This window comes from Panthera pardus, unplaced genomic scaffold (assembly GCF_024362965.1).
Source record: "Panthera pardus isolate Hobbes unplaced genomic scaffold, ASM2436296v1 HiC_scaffold_26, whole genome shotgun sequence".
In the NCBI taxonomy this organism is placed as follows: domain Eukaryota; kingdom Metazoa; phylum Chordata; class Mammalia; order Carnivora; family Felidae; genus Panthera; species Panthera pardus.
In genome coordinates, this window is record NW_026526832.1 from 21,894,113 (window position 1) to 21,919,476 (window position 25,364).

The 25,364-nt window shown below is 40.1% G+C and overlaps 2 protein-coding genes across 15 annotated transcripts in view; one reads left to right on the plus strand and one right to left on the minus strand.

Annotated features, from left to right (window-relative positions):
* The window catches only part of LOC109262918 (translation initiation factor IF-2-like), a 44,249-nt gene extending 36,085 nt beyond the window's left edge, over positions 1-8,164 (minus strand). Inside the window, exons 1-2 of the mRNA XM_053891223.1 lie at positions 8,099-8,164; positions 2,830-3,680 (exon numbers count right to left, since the gene is read on the minus strand). Of these exons, the coding sequence (XP_053747198.1) occupies positions 2,830-3,680; positions 8,099-8,164 (917 nt within the window). The remainder of the gene's footprint in view (positions 1-2,829; positions 3,681-8,098) is intronic.
* Positions 2,086-25,364, plus strand: part of ITSN2 (intersectin 2) — a 150,928-nt gene continuing 127,649 nt past the window's right edge. For 6 of the 14 annotated variants that reach the window (XM_053891096.1, XM_053891100.1, XM_053891101.1 and 3 more), the window contains exon 1: positions 3,231-3,345. The gene's annotated coding sequence lies outside the window, so the exon portion shown is untranslated. The other 8 variants (XM_053891097.1, XM_053891103.1, XM_053891105.1 and 5 more) reach the window with 7 other exon arrangements.

Genomic DNA, 25,364 nt, shown 5'->3' on the forward strand with positions numbered 1-25,364 from the left:
TCAGTCGGTTAAGTGCCCAACTCCGGATCAGGTCATGATCTCAAGGTTTGTGGGTTTGAGCCCCATGTTGGGCTGTGTGATGACAGCGCAGATTCTGTGAAGAGTCTGCTTCAGATTCTGTGTCTCCCTCTCTCTCTGCCCCTCCCCTGCTCATGCTCTCTTGCTTTCTCTCTCTCTCAAAAATAAATAAACATTAAAAAAAATTTTAAAGAAATAATGTCTAAGATTTTTCCTAATTGATTAAAGATAGAAATTTGTAGATACAGGATTGTAAATGAATGCCACACAGAACAAACAAACAAACAAAACGCTGGTGCACATCAGGGTCAAGTTATTGAAAGTCAAAGATAAAGAGCAAACATTGAAAGCAGCAAGAGAAAATAGCATATTACATAGAGGAGAAAATGATCTGATCAACACCTGACTTTCAGTGGAAACCAGGAAGCCCAGAAGAGAAGGCAAAAACATCTTTAAGATGCTGAAAGAGAAAAAAAACCCCTGTCAATCTGGAATTCCATATTCAGGGGACATACAATTCTCATATGAAAGCAAAATAACATTTTTGGATAAAACAAAGAAGGCTTGTAGCCAACAGACCTGCGCTACAAGAAACAATAAGGGAAGTTCTAAATTATTTATTTATTGCATTGTCTTGGAGATTTACTACTACTGGAGGCATTACATATGAGCTCTAGATTCTCATAGCCTTCCTACTCTATAGGATAGATAATTTATTTATCTCATGGGATGTTTAGACTCTGAAATTGCTTATGTTCTCTATTATAGCCTCTTCCCACCATTGTGGGTTTGTTCTGAGGGTAGACTGAGTAGGAATGGGGTTAAGGATGGAATCTAATTAATTAAAACAAAGAGAGATTGATAGAACATAGCATATATATGGTTGGGGTGGGAAGAATCAGTGCAGGTAAGGAAAACAGATTGAGATTAAATGCTCCCATGGTAAAAGCTAGATTACCAGGAATAGACCCAAGAATCTATCCTAAATTGTGGAAGAAGTTGGGGAAGAAAAATATACCTAGTCCCCTTCTTGACCTCTCGGCCTTCTCATACTATAGTAATTCCTAATCTTCTTTAGATTTAACAGGTATGCCTATATGTCTAAGGTAGGACTTAGTTCCTCCAAGTATCTGATCACCCATTAGGCTGCAGGTAAACAAGAGTGGTGGGATCTGGGAAACACCAAGGAGAGAAATTACAGATACAGTTCCAAGGTATGATCTGTGAGCAGAAGAGGATGTCAAAGAAGTAGGATGGTGGATATATCACCTATGTAAATCATAAATACTGAATGAGTAGGATAGGATGGACAAATTGGCTTCAAGATTCCTTACAGAACCCTGAGATATAATGTTTTAGCAGTCGGGATACTACAGGTTCCCAGTTGTACACAGGACACCAATTTCCATGACAGGTTGCTAAATATTTTACTTATTTTAGGGAGATGTTGAAATATTTTTTGTTCATAAATATTCCTTTTTACAAGCTTCATTTTTATCCAGCCATGGATTCAGCACCTCCTTCAGAAAGAAAAAGGACTCGGTGAATTTCCCCAGGTCCAGAACCCAGAAAACACAAATGGCATTGACCAAATGGTGGGAGGGATATAGAGACTGGCTATCTGCCTATCAAGAATTAAAAAAAACAGGTTTCACACTAGGCCAAGTCTCTGGAGCATTATGTTGAGAAGGATTCAGAGGTTTAGACCCTTAAATATGGGCTCTGAAAGGGAGTACCACAATTAATTGGTGAGGTCTGCCATGAGAATGAGACCATATGCTCAAGAGTGTTGTCCTTAGCTTGGGTGGCTTATTTGCAGATTGACTGGTCCCCAGTAGATAAGAGACTTCCTGGACTAACACAAAGGAGTCAGGCCTCATTATGTCACTGAAGCACAGGACCTGTCTGTCAGGTCTTGGTCAGGTCCTAATCCGAAGAGTTAGGAAAAACACCGAGTGTGAGAGCGGGAAAAGCCTGTTTATCATCACTGATGTTTGCTAAGTCCCTCACATGGGTTGGTTGGCCAGATAGGCCTAAGCTTTGGAGCCATCCCTCTCAGGCCAGCCTTGCCATCTTCACCTGCCCTAACAGGTAAGTAATGAAGCCATGGGATCATTTGATCTGCACAAATTTCTCCTTTATCTGCTTAAGTCCTGGGGCCAGGGGTGGGGGGGTGGGGGGCGGGGATATGAGTTTTGTACCTGGAACCAGCCCCCACTCTGCCTCAAAAAGCCAAGAGAATTATTGGGTCTTGTAACCCCATTTTGTTACACCCATAGGAACAGTGACTCCTCCTCTAACCCCAGCTAGCAGAAACCCTTTCTCTTGAAAGAATGCTGTGTTAAGGGCAAAGGTATATGGTAGTAACTATAGCGTGGGGAAGAATGTTCAGACCTGCAGGTAGTGGAGTTTGGGCAGAGATGAACGTCTTCTTACTGCTCATTAGAGTATACGGGGTAGTTGCTCTCCCAAGTGGAGGCAGGTGGGGAGGTCCCTACCTTGTCGGCCTTTGTCATGTGTTACAGAGGAGTGAGGAATGCTGAATGGATGACCATTGGGGATGGTCAGTTCTTCTGCGGGCTGTAACAGACCCATAAACAAGCGCAGGAACAGCCTCCTTCTCCTGCTCCAGATTCCCATTCTAGGAGAATCCCAGCTCAGATCAGCGCATTAACCCGAGACAGGGAGAAGACGCCGGAGAGCACCCCATGTGGGGTGCAACAGGCATGTGTCCGACTCGGCTAGGCCTTCCCTGAAACCCTGGGGGTTCTGCAGAGGCAGGAAACGCACCACCCAACCTCAACATGTCACCTCGGGGAGGAGGAGCCAGGTGGGCCGTCGCTGCTCCAGGAAGGGCTGCCGGGTCCCGGGGCTTCGGGGCCTCCCCGAGGGGAGAGCGGAACTCTGGCACCAGGCCCGCGGGGTTCGGTGCCCCGGGACTCTTGGGGGTGAGGAGCCGCGCCCGGGCCAACTTCGGGTTCCCGACGGTAGGGGAGTCGGTGCCGGCCGCGGGCGGGCGGGCGGCGGTGCCGGCCGCGGGCGGGCGGGCGGGCCGTCAGCCGCCCGGCCCGTCGCCTACCTCCCCGCCCCCCGGCTTCCTGCGGAGGCCGCGGCCGCCATGTTGTTGTGGGGCTGAGGCGGCGCCGCGAAGCCCGAGCGGCCGTGACACGCTGCGCAACAGGTTCGCTGTCGGCGGCCTGGCGACAAACCGGGCGGCGGCGGCGACTGCCGAGCAGGGTCTCCCGGCGTCCTCTCGCTCCCGCGCTGCGGGTGCCGAGGGGCACGGGGTCGCGCTGTGACGTACGGGAGGCGCGGCGGGGGCGCCAGGTGGGTGAAGCGACTGGCCGGGGCTGCGGCAGGGCGCGGGGCAGGTGCGGGCGCCACCGCGCTCGCCGCGGGGAGCCTCGGCGGGCCGGGCTGGAAGGCGGCTGCGCGCCCCCGCCGCCGCGGACGGGCCCTTGGGAGCCCGAGCTAGGCCCCTGGCGGGCTTGGCGGCGCCGGGCGGAAACCTCCGGCCCCGGTTCCTGCCCCAGCGGCGGGGCCAGGGCGGACGCCGAGGGGCCGGGGCTGGGCCGCCCCTTCCCATGCGGCCGAACCCCGGCCCCCAGCCTCTCCTGGCAGGTGCGGACGCCGCTCAGGGCCGGGGGTGGCGTGGCCCCTCGCTTTCAGGGTGCCGGCAGAAGGGGGCCCTTAGGGGCACCCGCACGCTTTCTCGGGAGCACCCCCCCCCACCCCCCCGCAGAATTGGCTTTTCTTGGTAATGGCTGGTTCGGAATGTCAGGTGAGCCGCATCCCGGTGCGTCAAAGTAGTCCGAGTCACGAGAGGCCAGTGGGCGGATGCTCGGCGTCCACCGCTCGCGTTAAACCAAAGTTGGGGAATGTTACAATTTGACTTTAGCGTTATTGATTTCCAGGGTATACAAAAGCGCGGAGAGATGTAATCTCTCAGGCCATCGTAGTTTATTCCTTATTATTGTTGTTGTTGTGTTGTTGTTGTTTTTAAAGATGCCTGCCTGTGCTTAGTGAATGTGTAAACCCAGGCGGAAACTGCAGATGGCTTTGCGTTCTGTAAAAAGATGCTGTATTTGGGTGATTAATCATGCGCTTTGTCGTTGAATGATTGCCGATGGCAAGTATGCTTCATTTGAGACCTGAATTAATTATGAATTAGGAATATGTTTGATAGAGCCAACCAGTTTATTTTAGGAATTAAGGGTTACACAAAAATGATTGCTTTCTTAAATGCCCTAGTTGTTGTTTTTTTTTTACTAGTGTTTACTTGCTTACCCAGAGATAGGCGAGGTGTGACTTGAAATTTTGTGTTGTTTTAGTCGGCTTAATTTAGGTGGCATAGACTCTGTAGGTTAAGCTTCTTAAGCCTCTTAAGAAAATTGCCTCTTTCCCTCTGCTTGTTTGCTATATTGTTAATCAGTGATAAAACCTAAACGCAGTCTATAAACATCACCTAAAACCTTTACATAAATTGATAATAATATCCCTCAAATTTTAAAGACAGTAGCAACTCTGGTCTGCATATCTTTAGGTTTCTTTGGCTATGCCTGTGATTCTCTAGTAATATCTCTCTCCTGTCCAGCTTTATTGAAATATGATTGACATATATCCCTTGTAATTGCACCTTTTAGAAGGTGCAAGTTGTTTTTAAAAGCTTAATTTAAGAACAAGCAATTTTGTGTTTTTGGAAGGCATGGGAAAATGTGCATTATTGCTATTGTAATATTAATGAGCAGCAGAAGAGCTTGCATTTTTTCATGCTTTAATACATTTATTTCCTCCACTCACCTTTATAGTGAAAGCTAGAATTGTCTGACAAAACTTGACCTGTACTGAATTATTGAGCAGGGAGGTACTATTATTAGTCCAACAGATCTCAAGGCTAAAATCCTAGTCTCTTCTGAATATGAGGAAATGTGTTAGGCATGTTCTGGGATTGCAATTATAGTTATAAAAAATTGCATTTTTGCAAAAATAGAGTAGTATAAGGAACCTCTATACACCTATCACTCACACAGGAGCTTTCAGGATTTTCTTTATCCATCTCTTTTTCTTTCGTACCTTAATTTTTGTTGTTGTTGTTACTTCATCTTACATACTTGACACATCTTTTTTTTTAAAAAAAGTGGAAGTTTTTTTCCATAACCTTAAGATTTCTATTTTTAATGTGTCTTTAATATCAAGTGTCACAAATTTCCATCTTTCTAGAAAGACAAAAAGAACATTTATTGGTCATCTCCTTCAACTACTTTCCTCAGTATTAAAATATATTTACTGTGGTTATCATTAATTGAACACTTATTACTGCTAGGCCCTGTGCTGTTTTGCATAATCAGTTAAAGCATAATCAACAAAGATCCTATGAGTAGTTACTTCTTCTCCTATCAAATAGGTGAAATGCTAACCTGGAGGTTAACTGACCACCCTTAGTCTCTGAGCTAGTAAGTACAACAGCCTTTTCAAACCAAGACCTTTTAACTTCAGCCCCTGTGCTTTTATCACTCCTCTTGATTCAGAAATTAAAAAAAAAAAAAGTCATTTGGGCACTCAGTAAATATTTGTTGAGTAAATGAATGAAAGTACATGTTAATCCACTGGTAAGTAACTAGCGTTTGTATGTACTATATTTACTTGTAAAGCAATTTGTGAACAAGTTCCAGAAATGATTCAGAATAAACTAATTATGTTACTAAATTATATCACTAAAACTTGTATTACTAAAAATGTGGTATATTTATAACAGGACATTGGTTTTTGTTTTTTTTTTTTTTTTTTGGTATGCTGATCTTTTCAATACCTTATTTATGGAAACATTTGTGGAACAACTGTTTTTAAAGAAAGACTAAGAAAAGGCAGGCTTTTTTTTTTTTTTTTTTGGCGTATTAGTTGTTAAAGTCAGGATTCCACGTGTGAAGTAGGAAAATAAGAATGTTTAGAATTCTGTAAACGAGTAGATCTAAAGATGAAGGTGCATCAGAAATGCTGTTGTTTTTTTCTTGAGTTCATTTTTTGCTTTGTGTCCTCCTGTAACTATTGAACATAGTCACTGATGTTAGAGTCCTGTTGGGTAGAGGTACATGGTGCATATTTGTAGGCATTCTTTGAAAAGGGGGAACTGAACTGGTTTTAAAGGATCTTAAGGCAGAGAGGAAGTGGGGGAGGAGAGGAGGAAACTGAGCAGAAATAGGGCAGTGAATACATCACGAAATAAGGTATTTATACAACTGTAAGAGGGCAGCATATTTCATTTGCAAATAGTATTATTTTAAGAGAGTCACTTGAAAAATCATTTCACAGCTATATCAGGACACTGAATGATTTAGTTACTTGGGAAGCTACTCAGCAGTAGTTATGGGAGACATTTAGGAGATCTATTACCAGACAGTAGACATTTAACTTGTTTGATTTAAGCAACTCTTCTGTGTTTTCTAGATTAGTTTCTTCACTAATGCATATTCATTTTAGAAAAAGTATATGTGGTTAATAAAAATTTCATTTATTTTCATTTTAACTATAGTAGATAAGATACAGGCTTTCAAGATGAAACCTCCTGCTCCTAACTCCAACATGAAATACCTGTATGGCCTTGAGCAACTGATTTTAATTCTCTAAGCTTCTGTTTCTCATTTACAAAACGTACCTGTCTCATAGTGGTATTGTATGTAATAGAAAGTGTTTAGCACAGTGACTAATTAGTATGGGTGCTCAATAAACATTACCATTATTCCAACTAGCTTCAGTGAGAAATTTCAAACTAGCTTAATCCTTTTTTTGTTTCATTTTTGGTCTTTTTACCTAAATGACTGGAAAAGAAATTCCCTTTTTTGCACCTTAATTTTTAATCTTATCATCAAAACAATCCATGTAAGAAGTCTGGAAAACAGAAGAACTGACCCACAATCTCATCTCCCCCTAAAGAATCTGCCTCCCCCGCCCCCCCTTAAATTAGGGGTGGTGGGATGTAGCCTGAAGGAGGAAAGTGTCTGTATCTGCGAAAGAAACTACTGCTTTGGATTATCACTTCCGAGTCTTTGAATCCAGGTGGTTAAACAACTTATGCTTTTCAGTGTGAGGAGCGCTTGACTAGTATGAGGTTGACAATGGGAAAGAATAGTCAAGAATGGTGGGCAGTTGGGGTGCCTTTGTGGCTCCATAGGTTAAGCGTCCGACTTTGGCTTAGGTTACGATCTCAGTGGTTTGTGGGTTCAAGCCCCACGTCAGGCTCTGTGCTGACAGCTCGGAACCTGCTTTCTGTGTCTCCCTCTCTCTACGCCTCTCCCACTCATGCTCTCTGTCTCTCAAAAATAAATAAAACATTAAAAATAAAAATAATAATAAAAAAGAATGGTGGGCAGTGGCAAACTATAGAGTCCACGTAGATAAACCCTAGCAGGGTTTTCTCTGACAGGAGGACACTGTTAACTGCTGCTTTATCATTTTCTTTTTGCTTAAACACATTGGCATGAATTTCACATGTGTAGCATTTGGTGATTTTACTTTTTGGTGGACATGAAATACATTTTGGTAAGTATAAGTGAGAAATTCAAGACTCATGAAATTTGCAGAGAATGATGTGGACTGAGATGCACGTGTAATACGCATTTTCTAACTTTGTGGTAAGTCCTGAAAACCTGAATGGTAGAAGAGAAGTCATGGTTTAATTTCCACTTAACCTTCTTTCACTGTGAGCATTTTAGGCTTCTCCTCTGCTAATGTTCCAGTGAAATGCTTATAAATTGATGTTGTCCTGCTGCAGAGACAGCCTGTATTGGAAGGCTTTCCCTGTCCACTTCTCCTTCCTTCTAATGTGTGGTCCTCATTCTGTGATTCTGATTTAGAGTTTTTGGCTCCTTCAGGATGTAGAGAACAGAATCACTTGTATGATTGAGATGTTAAGAGCGGTTTAGACTAGATACAGAGAACCCCAACCTTTTTCTGAACGTTACTCTCCCGTACCTGGGTTTATAGTCTTTGCAGCATGGTGGTAATCTCATCTTGATAAAGTACATGCTGTAGCTCCCTCTTAAATACATCTTTGTTATCGCTTTCTACATTAGGTTGACTTTACCTCATCTTTGTCTTTCTGGGGGCTTCGGTACGGGGAAAAATGCCTTTTCCCTCTGTTTTCTGTCATCTGCTTTAACTTTTTCTTTGTTCTTAACAACCATCTTTCATTCTAAAAATTAAACCCTACAGAAGTTACTGCTCATTCATGGTACCAAATTCCTCTAACAAATATTGTGTGCGTACAGGCCAGGGACTGCCCCAAGCATTGAGCATGTAAGCAGTTGACAGAATATACAAAAACCCCTGCCCTTATGCTGCTTATATTCAAGAAGAAAGAGGAGAGACAATCAACTGTCTAGAAGTTAGAATTTGCCAGGTGCTGTGGAGAAAAAGTAAGGCAGGAAATGGGAGTAGGGAATGTGTAGGTAGTTGGGTGGGGGGTAATTGAGAGAAGTAAATTTGCCTTTTTCAAGGTTATTATTAAAAAATGAAAGACCTGGGAAAAGATTATTGTTTGTGCTTTATGTGTTAACTTATATTTCACGTATTGTATTTAGCAAAAATTATGATTTAAGGCTTTTTTAACGTTTATTCATTTTTGAGAGATGGAGAAATGAATGGGGGAGGGGCAGAAAGAGAGGGAGACACAGAATCCCAAGCAGGCTCCAGGCTCTGAGCTGTCAGCACAGACCTTGTCATAGGGCTTGAACCCACGGACTGCGACATCATGACCTGAGCTGAAGTTGAACGCTTAACCAACTAAGCCACCCAGGTACCCCTGTCATTTTAATATAACTATTGGGTTTGCACCCAGCAGATCCCTGAATATTTCTATGTTCTAATAACTTAAAGGCAGACAAACAAACCTCAGGTACAACATGACTAGAGCAGAGATTTATCAAATGGTTTGGAATAGATACCTTAATTTTACTTTTCCTAAAAGCACTATATTGTGTTTGTTTTTAAACCCTATAGGCTATCTGTTTATACCATTTTTATTGTGATGAGTAATATATGTTCTTTTGGAAAATTCGAAAGCAACAGGGGAAATTGAAAGAAGAAAATAGTCACTGAGAATCATATTACCCAGAGAAATGGTCTCTCTTAATACTTTGGTAGATATCCTTCTACAAATTTGTCTTTGCAAAAAATGGAATTATATACTGTGGTGTGTTACCTGCTTTTTCGCTTACTAACATTTATCAAAAAATAGTTCTATTTTATTGCATACTTATCTACAGCATAATTTTCTTGGCTAAATAATACTGCTTTGCTACTATAGAATGTTAACAACGTCTGACATTTACTGAGCATTTACTGTTTTCTAGTTACTTTTGAGACACTTGATGTATTTTTTTTATTCACTTAGTCTTCAGCCTCTCCATAAAAGCTAGTCTATTATTACTTATTTTGCAGTTGAGAAGATTGAACAAGGACAGGTTTAGTAATTTTACCAAGATCTCACAGCTAATGTGCTCATATTATCCTCTCATATTGGTTCTGTAACTTTAAAGTAGTTTGTATTTTTTAAATTTAAGTTTTATTATTTGTTTGTAAAAATTTACTTAAGTAGGCTCCACACCCAATGTGGGGCTTAAACTCATGACCCTGAGATCAAGAGTTGCAGGCTCCCCATAAAAAAAGGAGGGGCGGTGCCTGGGTGGCTTAGTCGGTTGAGCATCAGACTTCAGCTCAGGTCATGATCTCATGGCTTGTGAGTTGGAGCCCCGCTTCGGGCTCTGTGCTAGCAGCTCAGAGCCTGGAGCCTGCTTCAGATTCTGTGTTTCCCTCTCTCTCTGCCCCTCCCCTGCTCGTGCTCTCTCTCTTAAACATTAAAAAAAAAAAAAGGTGGGGTGGGTGCCTGGGTGGCTCAGTTGGTTGAGCATCCAACTTCAGCTCAGGTCCTGATCCCACAGTTTGTGGGTTTGAGCTTTGCATGGGACTCTGAGCTGACGGTGCAGAGCCTGCTTAGGATCTCTCTTGCTCCTCTCTCTCTGCCCCTCCCCACACTCATGCTTTCTCTCTCTCTCTCTCTCTCTCTCTCTCTCTCTCTCACTCTCTCTCTCAAAAATAAATAAACTTAAAAAAAAAACAAAACAGAGTTGCAGGCTCTACTGACTGAGCCAGTCAGGCAACCCTATATTTTTAAATTGTGCCACAGTTAACGTCTTTGTAACCATATCTGTGTTCACATCTATGATTATTTCCTTAGAATAAATTGCTAGTAGTTGTAGTAGTCGTAGTCATGGATCAAAAGGTATGGACACTTCCTATGGCCCATGTAAAAGCATTGCCAAGTTGTCTTCTAGAAAAACTTGTCAGTACCGAAGTGTTCTCCTACCAGTGAAACTGGTCCTGTTTCCCATATCGTCAGAAACATTGGCTTCTTTTTTTTAATCTCCTAATTTGATAAAGACCACCTTGTGTTTCTTTCTCTATTTTTGAAGGCATATTTTTAAAGATTTTACTTTTAGAAATACTTACCTCTGCTCTTTCTCACTTCTTTGGCATTTTCATCTCTTGGTTATTTTTAAGGTTTCTTTATATTTTAAGAATAGTAACTCTTTGCCATATAGGTATAGTTTTTTTTTCCAAGTTTCTTTCTTAGTTTTGTTTATGGATTTTTATCAATGATAATAGCTAACGTTTATATAGGACTTCTCATATATAACACTATACTAATTTCTTATATTTACTCCCTTATTTAATTTTTACAGCATTCCTATGGGGTAGGTGCTATTGTTAGCCTCCTGTATGAAGTCCTATGACATTGTCTTTTAATTCTCAGCTTTTTTCCTTGTGTGTCTTTGCCTGTTTCTGTTCCTAATTTGTAAAAAATCTCTTCTTCTAGCCTACTGGGTAATACCTATTGATTAGTTCACATTACTCAATTGAGGAGTCATTTCCTCTGAGATTACTCATCTAACAATTTTCTGGTTCCCTAAAGCAAAGTTAGGTGCTCATCTTTTGTCCTTTCTTTAGTACCTATATGGAATTCTAAGTTTTGGCCTTTTCCTTTTGTGTATACCCTGCTCTTTTTTTTTTTTTTTTAACGTTTATTTAATTATTTTGAGAGAGTGCACATGTACGTGTAGGGGAGGGGCAGAGAGAGAGAGGGAAAGAGAGAATCCCAAGCAGACTCCACACTCTGCACAGAGCCTGATGTGGGGCTCAGTCTTGTGGCTGGGAGATCATCACCTGAGCCAAAATCAAGAATTGGGGGCTTAACCGACTGAGCCACCCAGGCACCTCTATTCCCTACTGTTATACATCTTATCCAAGTGCTATACATCTGATGACTTGGTAAATATTTGTCAATTTGAATTAAAGGTGCTTATGGTGATGTTGTTGATATCAGGAAGGGAATCAACCTTCCAAGTGTATAAAATGGAGAAACTTACATGGAGAAAGTAGCATTGGAACTGGGCTTTCAGTGAGAAAGGGGGGAAAGAGAGGGAGGGGCCCAGAGACAAATTGAATGAAAACAGGCTTGGAAGTTTCCCGTTCTGGGAACAGCAAGTTACTTACAGGATTATTAACCTTGCCTCTGGGAAAGCCTGATAAAATAAATAACTCTTTCACTCCAGTGTACCTTTTCTGGTGTTCAGAATATTTGAATCTTCCTTCTAGATCTCTTCTATAAAACAAGGCTCAGTTTTTCTTCTGACTTCCCCCTTTTTTCCAGTGTAATGGGGGAAGTTGGAGGGTCCTGATGTAATCTTGGTAAGATTTTGAAATGCCCTGGGAAGTTTGGTGAACTGGTGGGGTAGGCCCACTGGCAGCCTCTGCCAGAAGTCAGAGCCTTAGGAGAAAGAGCAAACCCTGAAGACTTGGGGTTCTAGTTACACCTCTCTCTGGCTATTGGTGCATTTGATTAGATCTCACTTCCTTTTCTCTCCAGCATTCATTATGTTTCTGTTCTAGTTTTGTTAAGAGGCATTTTTCTCTAAATTTACTAGTTTAATTTTGAAGTATACTGACTGCTTGTCTCTGAGTTATATTAACAATATAACCTGCCATTTAATGTAAATATTTTTCCAAATCCTTTTACTTTTTCACCTTAACATTATTTCTCATTATGTAACTTAAACATATTTACTGTGGAAATAATATGTACTGATTAAAGAAACTTTGTAAAATAGGAAAGAAAAGTAGGAGAAAAAGTCATTCCAAGTCCAGCAACCAATAACAACCGCATTTTGGTGTTTCCTACCCACTGTGTCTTTCTTTTTTGTGTTTTTAGATATATATTATTGTGCATGTTTTATAATACAGCCTGGTAGTTGAGTATAACATGGCTTTTGCTGAGTGGAGTTTTAGTTCCAGCTTGGCTTTTTACTAGCTTTGTGAATGTAAGTTTCGAAAAGACTTGGTTTTCTCTTCCTTAAAAAAAGTGGAGATTTAATAATAATACTTATCCATAGCATTGTTATGAGGATGAAGAGATAATGTATGTTTAGTGTGACCATCTCATAATAAATTCTTTCTATATGGTAACAATAATAATCAAGCCTGTCTTTTGCTTAGGTCAGCCAGGACTGCTGCCCTTGGCTATGCTTGGAGGGAAGGGGCATGTCAGGGGCACTGTACCTCTCTTTTCTGAAATAATTAAAATTCAGTTTCAAAATTCTTTTTTTTTTTAACATTCTCAAGGGACCTATGAAAATGTTTACAATAAGGCCTTCTTTAAAGTGTAATTTATCTGGGGCCAGCCCCATAATTGGTGAGTGGCCTTGAGGCTCAGACCCTTCTAGGATGGCCCTGGTAATGATGATGTCAGTGATAACACATAGAAACCTGAGTGTCAGGCTTGGAATTTGGGAAGTATGCATTGATTGTTGGCTGCTATTATTTTCATAATGATACATATTTATATCATAAATTTTAATTATAAGAATGTAAGCCATTTCCAGGTTATCATATGGTCTAGCCAAACTTGTGTTTTTAAAAATAGGTTTATTGAGGGGTGCTTGGGTGGCTCAGTCGGTTGAGTGTCTTCACTCTTGATTTCAGCTCAGGTCATGATCTCACAGTTCATGAGTTTAAGCCCCATAGCAGGTTCTGAGCTCACAGCACAGAGCCTGCTTGGAATTCTCTCTCTCTGCCCCCTTCCACTCTTGCTGTCTCTCAAAATAAATAAATAAACTTAAAAAAATCGGTTTATTCAGATATAATTTACAGGTCACAATGAATTTGATTTAAGTAGCAGCATAATACTTGATTTGCCCCACTGTGGGGCACTCAGGTTATTTCCAGGTTTTTTTCTATAATAACTAGTAATTGCAGTGAACATCTTCACATTTACCCCATTTATCATCGTTTTCTTATGACAGATTCCCAGAAGTGAAATTACTGGTTTATTGGATATGAACATTGGTAGGGTTCTTGCTGTATGTTCTCAAAGTGCCTTCTGAAGAGCAATACCAGTTTGCACTCCCATGAGTTATGTCTGCAGCACACATTCCCCTCACCTTTGCTGGCCTCGAGTATTAGCCATGTTTCTTTAAAAAAAAAAAAAAGTTTAGGGGGTGCCTGGATGGCTCAGTCGGTTGGGCTTCCGGCTTCGGCTCAGGTCATGATCTCAGGGTTTGTGGGTTTGTGAGTTCGAGCCCTGCGTCGGGCTCTGTACTGACAGCTCAGAGCCTGGAGCCTGCTTTGGATTCTGTGTCTCCCTCTCTCTCTGCCCCTCTCCTGCTCATGCTCTGTCTCTCTCTCAGAAATAAATAAACATTAAAAAATAAATAAATAAAATAAGTTTATTGGGAGAAGCAACTTAATTTGCATTTCCTTGATTATTTGTGACATTGACATTCATTAGTTTCATTTCCCCTTTTGAAAACTTTTTTTTTAACTTTCTGTAATATATTTATTTTTTATAATTTACATCCAAGTTAGCACATGGTGCAGCAGTGATTTCAGGAGTAGATTCCTTAATAGCCCTTACCCATTTAGCCCATCTCTCCTCCTACAACCCCTCCAGCAACACTCTGTTTGTTCTCTGTGTTTAATAGTCTCTTTATGTTTTGTCCCCCTCCCTGTTTTTATATTATTTTTGCTTCCCTTCCCTTCCCTTATGTTCATCTGTTTTGTATCTTAAAGTCCTCATATGAGTGAAGTCATACGACATTTGTCTTTCTCTAATTTTGCTTAGCAGAATACCCTCTAGTTCCATCCACGTAGTTGCAAATGGCAAGATTTCATTCCTTTTGATTGCCGAGTAATATTCCATTGTGTGTGTGTGTGTGTGTGTGTGTGTGTGTGTGTGTGTGTATACATATATATATATATACTGTGTATGCATATATATACATACGTATATGTATATACTACGTGTGTATATGTATACCACATCATTTTTTTGTTCATTTTTGAGAGAGAGAGACACACACACAATGTGGGGGGGGGGGGGGTGGCGGTGCAGAGAGAGAGGGAGACACAGAATCCGAAGCAGGCTGCAGGCTCTGAGCTGTCATCACAGAACCCGACACAGGGGTCTAACTCACCAACTGTGAGGTCACGACCTGAGCTGAAGTCGGACGCTCAACCGACTGAGCCATCCAGGTGCGCCTTACCACATCTTCTTTATCCATTCATCCGTTGATGGACATTTGGGCTCTTTCCATACTTCGACTATTGTTGATACTGCTGCTGTAAACATTGGGGTACATGTGTCCCTTCGAAACAGCATACCTGTATCCCTTGCATAAATACCTAGCAGTGCAGTTGCTGGGTTTTAGGGTAGTTCTATTTTTGTTTGAGGAACCTCCATAATGCTTTCTAGGGTGGCTGCACCAGTTTGCATTCCCACCAGCAATGCAGAAGAGATCCTCTTTCTCCGCATCCTCGCCAACATCTGTTGTTGCCTGAGTTGTTAACGTTAGCCATTCTGACAGGTGTGAGGTGGTATCTCATTGTGGTTTTGATTTGTATTTCCCTCATGATGAGTAATGTTGAGCATTTTTTCATGTGTCAGTTGGCCATCTGGATGTCTTCTTTGGAGAAGTCTATTCACGTCTTTTGCCCATTTCTTCACTGGATTATTTGTTTTTTGGGTGTTGATGGAAAACTGTCTTTTTGAGGTCTTAATGTTTTCTTTATCTGTTTTAATAGTTCTCTGTACATTAAAAATATTGACTTGGAACACCTGGGTGGCTCAGTTGGCTAAACGTCCGACTTCGGCTCAGGTCATGATCTCACAGTTCGTGGGTTCGAGCCCTGTGCCAGGCTCTGTGCTGACAGCTCAGAGCCTGGAGCCTGGTTCAGATTCTGTGATTCCCTCCCTCTCTGCCTCTCCCCTGCTCACACTCTCTCTCTTTCAAAAATAAATAAACGTTAAAAAGAAAAGTTTTTTGTTTTTTTTTTTTAATTTTTGGGACAGAGAGAGACAGAGCATGAACGGGGGAGGGGCAGAGAGAGAGGGAGACACAGAATCGGAAACAGGCTCCAGGCTCCGAGCCATCAGCCCAGAGCCTGACGCGGGGCTCGAACTCACGGACCGCGAGATCGTGACCTGGCTGAAGTCGGACGCTTAACCGACTGCGCCACCCAGGCGCCCCTAAAATAAAAGTTTTTAAATATTGACTATACTTGTGATTTTTCCTCATTTTCCCCATTTACCTTTTAATTTTGTTTTCAACAAAAATTTAAAATATTTATGTAGATGTGAATGGCTTCAGAACTTAGAAAGTTATCTTTGTTTCAGAGAGGTAATATTTTACTTGAAGGTGAATCATCTATATGAATGTTTTCCCTCTATACTTCTTATTCAAGACAAGTAAATAGTTTTGTTTTCATATTTAGTCCTGATAGGAGACTGAAGAGAACAGACCTAATAGCCAGCTCCCCTGCCTTCCCCTCATAGCAATGCAGGCTGAGTCACAAGCTAATCTTAGGTGTTTTTTTTCCCCTCTGTGTGGGTGAATTATCTTGTTCAAAGTTGTTGACTAGTTCTTCTAGAATTGATTTAATTTAAATCTGCAATATTATTGGAATAGTAACTACTTGATTATTACTTTACCATTTCTGTTCTTTTATACCTGCTTGGTTTAATGGTTGATTCTTTGTAGGCTAAACTTAACGTTTATAAAAGGTCAGACTTATAATTTATATTTAAACATCTTAAACTGAGGTTGCCAAGTTGCAGAACTAGAACTAGTAATAAGTTTTTATAGAAAAGTTAATCTTTGAAGCTTTTAAGTCTCAACATGCTTTGTGAATTTGGGGCCCTAAGCCCTTAGGTAGAAATAATAGTAACCTTTTTTCTCAGATATTGATTAAAGTGAGAAAAATATGCCCTTCTTATTAGTAATTGGTGACTTTAGTTTGTTGTACCTATTCAGTGAAATCAAGATAAATACTGTGTAGGAATGCAAGCTGGTGCAGCCACTCTGGAAAACAGTGTGGAGGTTCCTCAAAAAAAAACAAAAATAGAACTACCCTACGACCCAGCAATTGCACTACTAGGCATTTATCCCAGGGATACAGGTGTGCTATTTCAAAAGGACCACATACACCCCCATGTTTTATAGCAGCACTATCAACAATAGCCAAAGTATGGAAAGAGCCCAAATGTCCATCAATGGATAAATGGATAAGGAAGATGTGGTGTATATATATGATAGAGTATTACTTGGCAATCAAAAAGAATGAAATCTTGCCATTTGCAACTACGTGGATGTAACTGGAGGGTATTATGCTAAGTGAAATTAGAGAAAGACAAAATTCATATGACTTCACTCATATGAGGACTTTAAGAGACAAAACAGATGAACATAAGGGAAGGGAAACAAAAATAATGTGAAAACAGGGAGGGGGACAAAACAGAAGAGACTCGTAAATATGGAGAACAGGGGGTTACGGGAGGGGTTGTGGGAGGGGGGATGGACTAAATGGGTAAGGGGCACTAAGGAATCTACTCCTGGAATCATTTTGCACTATATGGTAACTAATTTGGATGTAAATTTAAAAAAATAAAAAATAAAACAGGTTAATAAAAAAAATCTAAAACTGTCCTAAAATTAAAAAAAAAAAAAAGATAAATACTGTGTTACAGAGAACAAACTCGGGGTTGCTGAAAGGGTGTTGGGTGGAGGGAAGGGCTAAAGGGGTGAAAGGGCATTAAAGAGGACACTTGTTGGGATGAGCACTGGGTGTGATATGTAAGTGATGAATTGCTAAATTCTCCTGAAATAATTATTACGCTATATGTTAACTAACTTGGATTTAAAAATTTTTAAATAATAAATATTAAAAAAATAAATAAATTGACCTAAAAAAAAAGGAAATGAAGCCACTAACTCAAAAAGATATACATACCCTATGTTTATTGTAGCATTATTTACAATAGCCAAGAAATGGAAGCAAGCCAGTGGCCATGAGTGGATAAATGGATAAAGAAACTGTGGTACATAACAGTTGTTGGAGAGGATTCGGAGAAAGGGGAACACTTTTGCACTGTTGGTGGGAATGCAAACTGGTGCAGCTACTCTGGAAAACAATATGGAGGCTCCTCAAAAAATTAAAAATAGAATTACCCTACTACCTAGCAGTTGCACTGCTAGGTATTTTATATAAATGGGAACATAAAATATGCATGGTCTTTTGTGATTGGTTCCTTTTACAACCATAATGTTTTTAAGGTGCATCTTTGTTATGGCATATATGAATAGTTCATTCCTTTCTATGACCAAATATTCCATTGTGTGGATATACCACATTTTGTTTATCCATTCGTCAGTGGTTGGACACTTGGGTTGTTTTTACTTTTTGGCTATTATGAATAATATTGCTGTGAGCATCTGTATACAGACTTTTGTGTGGACATAGGTTTATGTTTTCATTTCTCTTGGGTTCATACCTAGGGGTGGAATTGCTAAGTTATGTGGTAGTCTATGCTTAACAGTTTGAGGAAATGCCCAATTGTTTTCCAAAGCAGCTGAATCATTTTACATTCCCACCAGCAATGTGTGAGGGATCCAATTTAGGAGATTAGATTTTATGCTACTGATGAGTTATTCTACAGAATCACAGTGGGAAAATGGCTGAAAATTTTTGGATCGGATTGCTGCTTCTCCAGTATGGTTCAAGACACATGCTGGGGCAGAAGGCTTTTCCTGTTAAATGAAACTAAAATGCAAGTTAGTTCCTCATTTCTTAGGAGCTATTGTTTTTTCATGTCCATTGTCTTCGATTTTTGTATATCAGTATGGACTACTTACTGATAATCTGAGTTAGTAACGATTACTGAAATTTAGTGTTCATAAACTATAATTAACAAATTTGTAGAGCTTACTGAGGGCTCTAATTTAGTTTAGCTATACAGTGCTTTGGCAGCATTGAAAAATTCCTACTGTGCACACCCACACTTAGATTTTCAGTGCATCATGGGTATTGTCTTGAGTTTGATGTGGTTTCAGTTGCTATTCTTGAATTAACTGCAATTAATTATGGAATTGGGGCATCTAGACGGCTCAGTCGGTTAAGTGTCTGACTCTTGATTTCAGCTCAGGTTATGGGATCAAGCCCCATGTCCAGCTCTGTGCTAGCAGTGCAGATCCTGCTTGGGTCTCCCTCTCCCTCTCCCTCTCCCCCCCCCCCCCCCCCCCGCTCATGTGTGCACACGCGTGCACTCTGTCAAATAAATGTTAATAAAATTATAGAATCAGTGTTAGATTTAGTTTTGTTTCTTATTTATTTATTTATTTATTTATTTATTTATTTATTTATTTTTGAGAGCGTGGGCAGGGGAGGGGCAGAGAGAGGAGAGAGAAAATCCCAAGTAGACTCTGTGCTGTCAGCACAGAGCCCCACACGGGGCTCAAACCCACGAACCTGTGAGATCATGACCTGAGCTGAAATCAAGAATTGGATGCTTAACCAACGTAGCCACCCAGGCACCCCAATTTTGTTGCCCATTTTGCTCTTGTGTAACTGTTGCATTGTATAATTCTTCATCATGAAGTTTTTTTCTACTGAAAAATGGGAGCAGGGCGTTAGATTGGGTCTCTTGTCCCACTTAGGTGGGACATGGTTAGAATAGAGAATGAATGGAATACAAAATAGAAGGATTCTTTCACAGTCTAATATTGTATACATTTTTTAAAACGGGAATTCATGTATTTATAATTAAGGGGCTTAACTATGAAATACACGAATCCTCTGTAAGTTCACACTTTGGCTTTGGAGGTCTGAAACCTTTGGAATTGTATGCCACATTTTGTGCATTTGTGTTTTTTCCAGAAAGAGCAACGAAAGGTTTGCCAGTTTAAAAAAAATTTTTTTTAATGTTCATTTATTTTTGAGAGAGAGTATGTGAGCAGTGGAGGGGCAGATAGGGAGGAAGACACAGAATCTGAAGCAGGCTTTAGCACAGAGCCCGACATGGGGCTCCAAGTCAGGAACCATGAGATCATGACCTGAGTCGAAGTTGGACATTTAACCGACAGAGCCACCCAGGTGCACCATTGCCAGATTTTTTTTTTTTTTTTTTTTTTTTTTTTTTTAAGTCCATGACTCTTCAGAATTGAGATTGGTGAAGAGAATTTGTAAATTTGTGATTTTGAAGTATTTGGGGGAAGTAAGGCCTTGTTTTGCTTAGGTGTTATTGCTCAGAGATATTTTCTGGATACACTGTTGGTTTTAGTATGACTATTTCCATGTAAGAATATCTCTATTTTGTTATTTTGTGGTAGTTTTTCTCCCTGTCAGAACATGGAGTTTGCTTTTAAAATCCTTGTTCCACATTTATTATTTTATATTTGCTTTCTCAGTAAATTAGGACGTTCTATTTTATTCTTTTTGCTGCAGTCATAGCATACTTTCCAGTAATTGAAACGTATTGATATTTAAAAAAAAAAACAAACTTTAAACTGATAGAATAGGAAAATGGATGAATGCTTTTGTATCCACTGGCTACTGGTTTCATTTTCTTTCCTCTACTCTCTTGTTCTGTTTGTGTTTTGGTTGACATTGGAAACTACCATTCACAGGTAGAAGCTATTCCCACACAGGACCTTCTGGGGTGTGGCATTGGTTTTGGATGCCAGTCTCTTCAGGCCTCTGCAGTAGGCTGTGTCTGGAGGAGTGTACTTTTCCTTTGTAGTTTTTAGCACTAGATGTATCATGGCTGGGTTTGAGAGGAGATTGGTAATTTTAGTTAATTGTTTTTGGTAAAACAGACTTGTTGCATAATATTGTTTATAATAGACTAAAATATAGACAAGAGCAAGGCTCTGGGTTATATTTGCTATTGTGTTAAAAAAGCGTGCAAAAGTATATTTGGTGTTTGGTGCCTGGCACAGAGCTTCTAAAACCTTTGGAATTTCCTGAGTGATGAGTGTCTTTTATTCATAATAAACCCCTTCTCATCACACCTGAGGTATGCTACCTCAGAGGTAACTTAGAGTGGTAACCCTAGATAGCCTTAGGATGAGGCTGGACAACCAGAAAGACCAAGAGATTAGAGGGTTGGAACTTTTCCCCCTACCCACTGACCTCTAGGAAGAGGAGGTGGGCACTGGAGATTGAGCTCTACAAAAACTCGAGAACAGTGATTTCAGAGAGCTTCCAGGTTCGTAAAGGCACTGAGGTGTTGGGAGGGTGACATGCCCAGAGAGGGCATGGAAGCTCCATGCCCTGCCCCCCAGACCTTGCCCAATGTGTCTCTTCCATTTGGCTATTCCTGAGTTTTAATCCTTTATATCAAAACAGTAAACACAATTTTTTTTTTCAACTTTTTTTTTTTTTTAATTTTATTTATTTTTGGGACAGAGAGAGACAGAGCATGAACGGGGGAGGGGCAGAGAGAGAGGGAGACACAGAATCGGAAACAGGCTCCAGGCTCCGAGCCATCAGCCCAGAGCCCGACGCGGGGCTCGAACTCACGGACCGCGAGATCGTGACCTGGCTGAAGTCGGACGCTTAACCGACTGCGCCACCCAGGTGCCCCCCCCTTTTTTTTTTTTTTTTTTTTTTTTTAAGTAAACACAAATTAACTCTTTCTGAGTTCTGTGAACTTTTCTAGCAAATTGTCAAATCCAGGGAGGAGATCATGGGGAACCCGTGGTTTATAGCCAGCTGGTCAGAAGATGGCCCAGGACTTGTGACCAGTGTCTGAAGTGGAGGCAGTCTTGCAGGACTGAGGCCTTAACGTGTGAGGATTGCATAACTCTAGATAGTATCAGAATTGAATGGAATTGTTGGACACCCAGTTGGTGTCAGAGAATCGGAGAATTGGTTGGTGTCAGAGAAAAAACTCCTTAGAAGGCATTACTAATTTTTGAAAGACAAGTTGTAAATTTACCATGACTTCTTTGAATTACTAAGGTCATAATATTTGTCTGTTTTTAATTGCTTGACCTTTTGGTATATGTGGTTCCTATGAGATTAAAAAAAATAGCAACAACAACAAAACTTGAAAAGTAGAGAAAAGAAAATTCTTTACAATCTTTCAGCCTAAGTCAACTACTTTTAGCATATTAATGCTTTCGAATCAGTATATATATATATATATATACGTATATATGTATGTATATATACGTATATATACATATATATGTATATATATATATATATATATATATATACCTATGTAATTTTTACATAATTAGAATCACTATAGATTTTTGTCTATTACCTGGAAGATATTTTTTCTGTGTTACTCCATAATTTTCATAAGTATTAATGGCTGTGTTGTTTTTATTTAGTAAATAGACTCTGTTTACTACCCATACTCCTGTTTTCACATGTTTGGTTTGTTCAAGTTTTTGCTATTACAAACAAAACTATGATAAACATTATTTGGTGAATGTATATTAAACATTTAGTCTGTCATACTCTGTTAGGTGTTTCACAAGGATAAAGTCCTTTCCCTTAAGAGGTTTTCTTCTAATCCTTGACATGTGCATATGTAATTTTGAGTATTTGCCTCCATATTCTAGAATTTTGTATTTTTTTAAGTGTTTTTATTTTTGAGAGAGAGACAGAGACAGAGCATGAAGAGGGGAGGGACAGAGAGAGAGGGAGACACAGAATCTGAAGCAGTCTCCAGGCTCTGAGCTGTCAGCACAGCCTGACGCGGGGCTTGAACCCACAAACCATGAGATCGTGACTTGAGCCGAAGTCAGGTGTTTAACTGACTGAGCCACCCAGGCGCCCCAGAATTTTGTATTTTTTAAAAACTTACTTTATATCACAGACATTACGTATCTACTATTGCCTTGAAATTATCATTTGTAGTAGATTTGTAGTATTCTGAGTGAAATTTATTTTCTTATTCCTTTCTCTGTTGGATAAAGTAACCTTATTTGTATTTTTTAAAAATATTGATGGCACTGTAATATGCATCCTTACATTCTATTTTCCCTCTTTGGATTATTAAGAAAAATTCCTCTAAGTGGGCTAAGTAGGTATTTTGTTTTAGATGAATGTTGTCAAATTTAGAGGTACATGTTTTACCTTTACTCTGCCCGAAGCTTTCTACTTCTATGGTATTTGCCTTTTTAAGAAAAAATATATACACCTTTATTGAACGGCCTAAAATTTACAGAAAAACTGAGCAGATAGTACAGGATTTACCATCTACCCTTCCACCAAGTTTTACCTATTTATTAATAACTTACATTAATATGGCATATATGTTACAATTAACCAGTATCGATGCGTGTATTATTAACTAACATCCATGCTTTATTCATTGTTCTGTAGTTTTTATCTGGTGCTTTTTCTCTCTGTTCCAGAATCCCATCTAGAATACCACAATACATTTAGTTGTCATGGCCCCTTAGGCTCCTCTTGGTTGTGACAGTTACTCAGACTTTTCCTTGTTTTGGATGACTTTGACAGTGTTGAAGGGTACTGGTTATATTGTAGGATGCTCTCCTGTTGGAATTTGTCTGATGTGTTTCTTGTGAGACAAATAAACATGGGCGAGGCAGGCAAGTTAACCTGACACATTCATTGTAATATAAATTTACCAAGGGGCATCTGCATGGCTCAGTTCATTAAATGTCCAACTCTCGATTTTGGTTCAGGAGCCCCACGTCAGGCTCTGCACTGATAGCACAGAGCCTGTTTGGGATTCTCTCTCTCCCTCTTTCTGCCCATCCCTCAAAATAAATAATAAAAATAAAACTTAAAAAAGTAATAACTTACCAAAATGAAAAGTTTTCTCATATACCAAAAATATATAAAATTAATATGTAATATTACCATAACCATAAAGTGCCTAGAATTAAATGAGATGAGTAAAATCCCACTGAAAGACATAAAAATAAACGTCTGAAAATAGGAAAATTATAGAAAAAGATGATAGTGGGTAGATAGGGATTTGCATATTCTAGTGCTGTGGTAGTTAGAAGTCTCATACAAGAGTCCATGGGAAAACCCACAAACTGAAATAAGTGTAGCCTTGTGTGTACACTTAGTGTACAAGAAAAGAGATGTATTTTAGATCAGTTGGGAAGGCTGAATTATTTCATAAATGGTTTCACAAAAAGTACTAGACATTGTAAGTGGTGATGATGGTAGAGGAGTAAACACTTTAGATGCATAGCTGTTCTTTCCACTCCAAAATAAAAATCCAGATCAAATATGTAATTTCAAAAATACATATTTGGGGGGTGCCTGGGTGGCTCAGTCTGTTAAATGTCTGACTTCAGCTCAGCTCATGATCTCACAGCTCGTGGGTTCGAGCCCTGCATCAGGCTCTGTGCTAACAGCTCAGAGCCTGGAGCCTGCCTCAGATTCTGTGTCTCTGTGTCTCTCTGTCTCAAAAATAAATTTAAAAAATTAAAAAAATACACATTTGGTATGTATGGTATGAGACAGGGCTTTCTTAGCATAACAATGATCAGTAGTCATGAAGGAAAAGATTGACAAATTTTGGTATAAAAATAAAGAGGTTGGTATAGTAAAAGATGCTTTCAAATCAAAAGGCAACAAGCCGGATGAACAGTTTTTATGACACATGTTACGAGTCTGGCAGAGTGAGGGAGAGGAGTGTGAAATGGTCATCAAGGAGAGAGGGGAGCAGATAGATAGGCTAGGGAAACATGAACTTGTCAGGCAGTCAAGAGTGGTCAGGAGTTTAGTGACGCCAGTCAGCACCTTCATTTGTATGGCCATGGAATAGCAGTGAGATTTTACCAGATGAATAGTATAAAGGGAGAGAAGAACGTGAACTTGAGGATGTACACAATGAGTTACTTAATAGTGGTAATTATTTGGGTAAAGAGGGATATTAGGACCTAAGGGAGGGGATATTAGGGCATAAGGAAGAATGAGGGATGGTGAAAAGTTGCTGAGACCAATATTTTGTAGGTCCTGGTAGAGTTAAGAATTGCCAGAGTCTGAGAACTAGAGAGAATGGGCTTTTGAGTGAGGTTCTGGTGAAGGGAGAGTGGGGGGGCTTGAAGTGGGTTACAGAGGAGCGCAGTCTTCAGTGATAACAAGGCCCACGGTGTGACCTGGGAGTGCCTGGCTGAGGTAAGATGAAGGATAAGATGTTTGGAATACAGGGGTCAAAGACTTGGAGGCCAGGATGTGGGCAGGATCCTCTGGATATAGGATATAGGAAGTATAGGAATAATGTTGGAGGGGGGCTAGTGAAGTGGATGTGAAAGCAGTCAAGGAATTGCCCTGGTGATTGTAGGGGACAACACTGAAGGAGAGCTAGTGGTCAGGTCAGATGTATGAAGGCCAAAACTAATTTTCTTTTTCAAATTTTATTTATGAAAACTGTCAGACATATGCAAAAGTTAAAAGTATAAGTGATCACTTATTTTTTGTTTACCTTCATTTACCCATCTACTTTTTAATTTAATGTTTTTTATATTTTTGCAGGAGCTTTATTTCTGGAAGAAGGGCAGGCTATAAATGAGTACATTTCCAAATTCCTTTCCAAATAGTTGTGCTAATTTACATTTCTTTCAGCTAGGTATTATTATTACTTTTTAAAATGTATTTATTTAAGTTCAAGTTAGTAAACATACAGTGTAGTATTGGTTTCAGGAGTAGAACCCAGTGACTCATCACTTACATAGAACACCCAGTGCTCATCCCAACAAGTGCCCTCCTTAATGCTCATCACCCATTTAGCCCATCGACCCACCCACTTCCCTTCCAGCAACTCTGTTCTCTGTATTTAAGAGTCTCTTATGGTTTGCCTCCCTCTCTGTTTTTATCTTATTTTTCCTTGCCTCCCCCTATGTTCATCTGTTGAGTTTCTTAAATTCTACATATGAGTGGGGGCACCTGGGTGGCTCAGTCGGTTAAGTGTCTGACTTAAGCTCAGGTCATGATCTCATGGTTCATAAGTTTGAGCCTCTTGT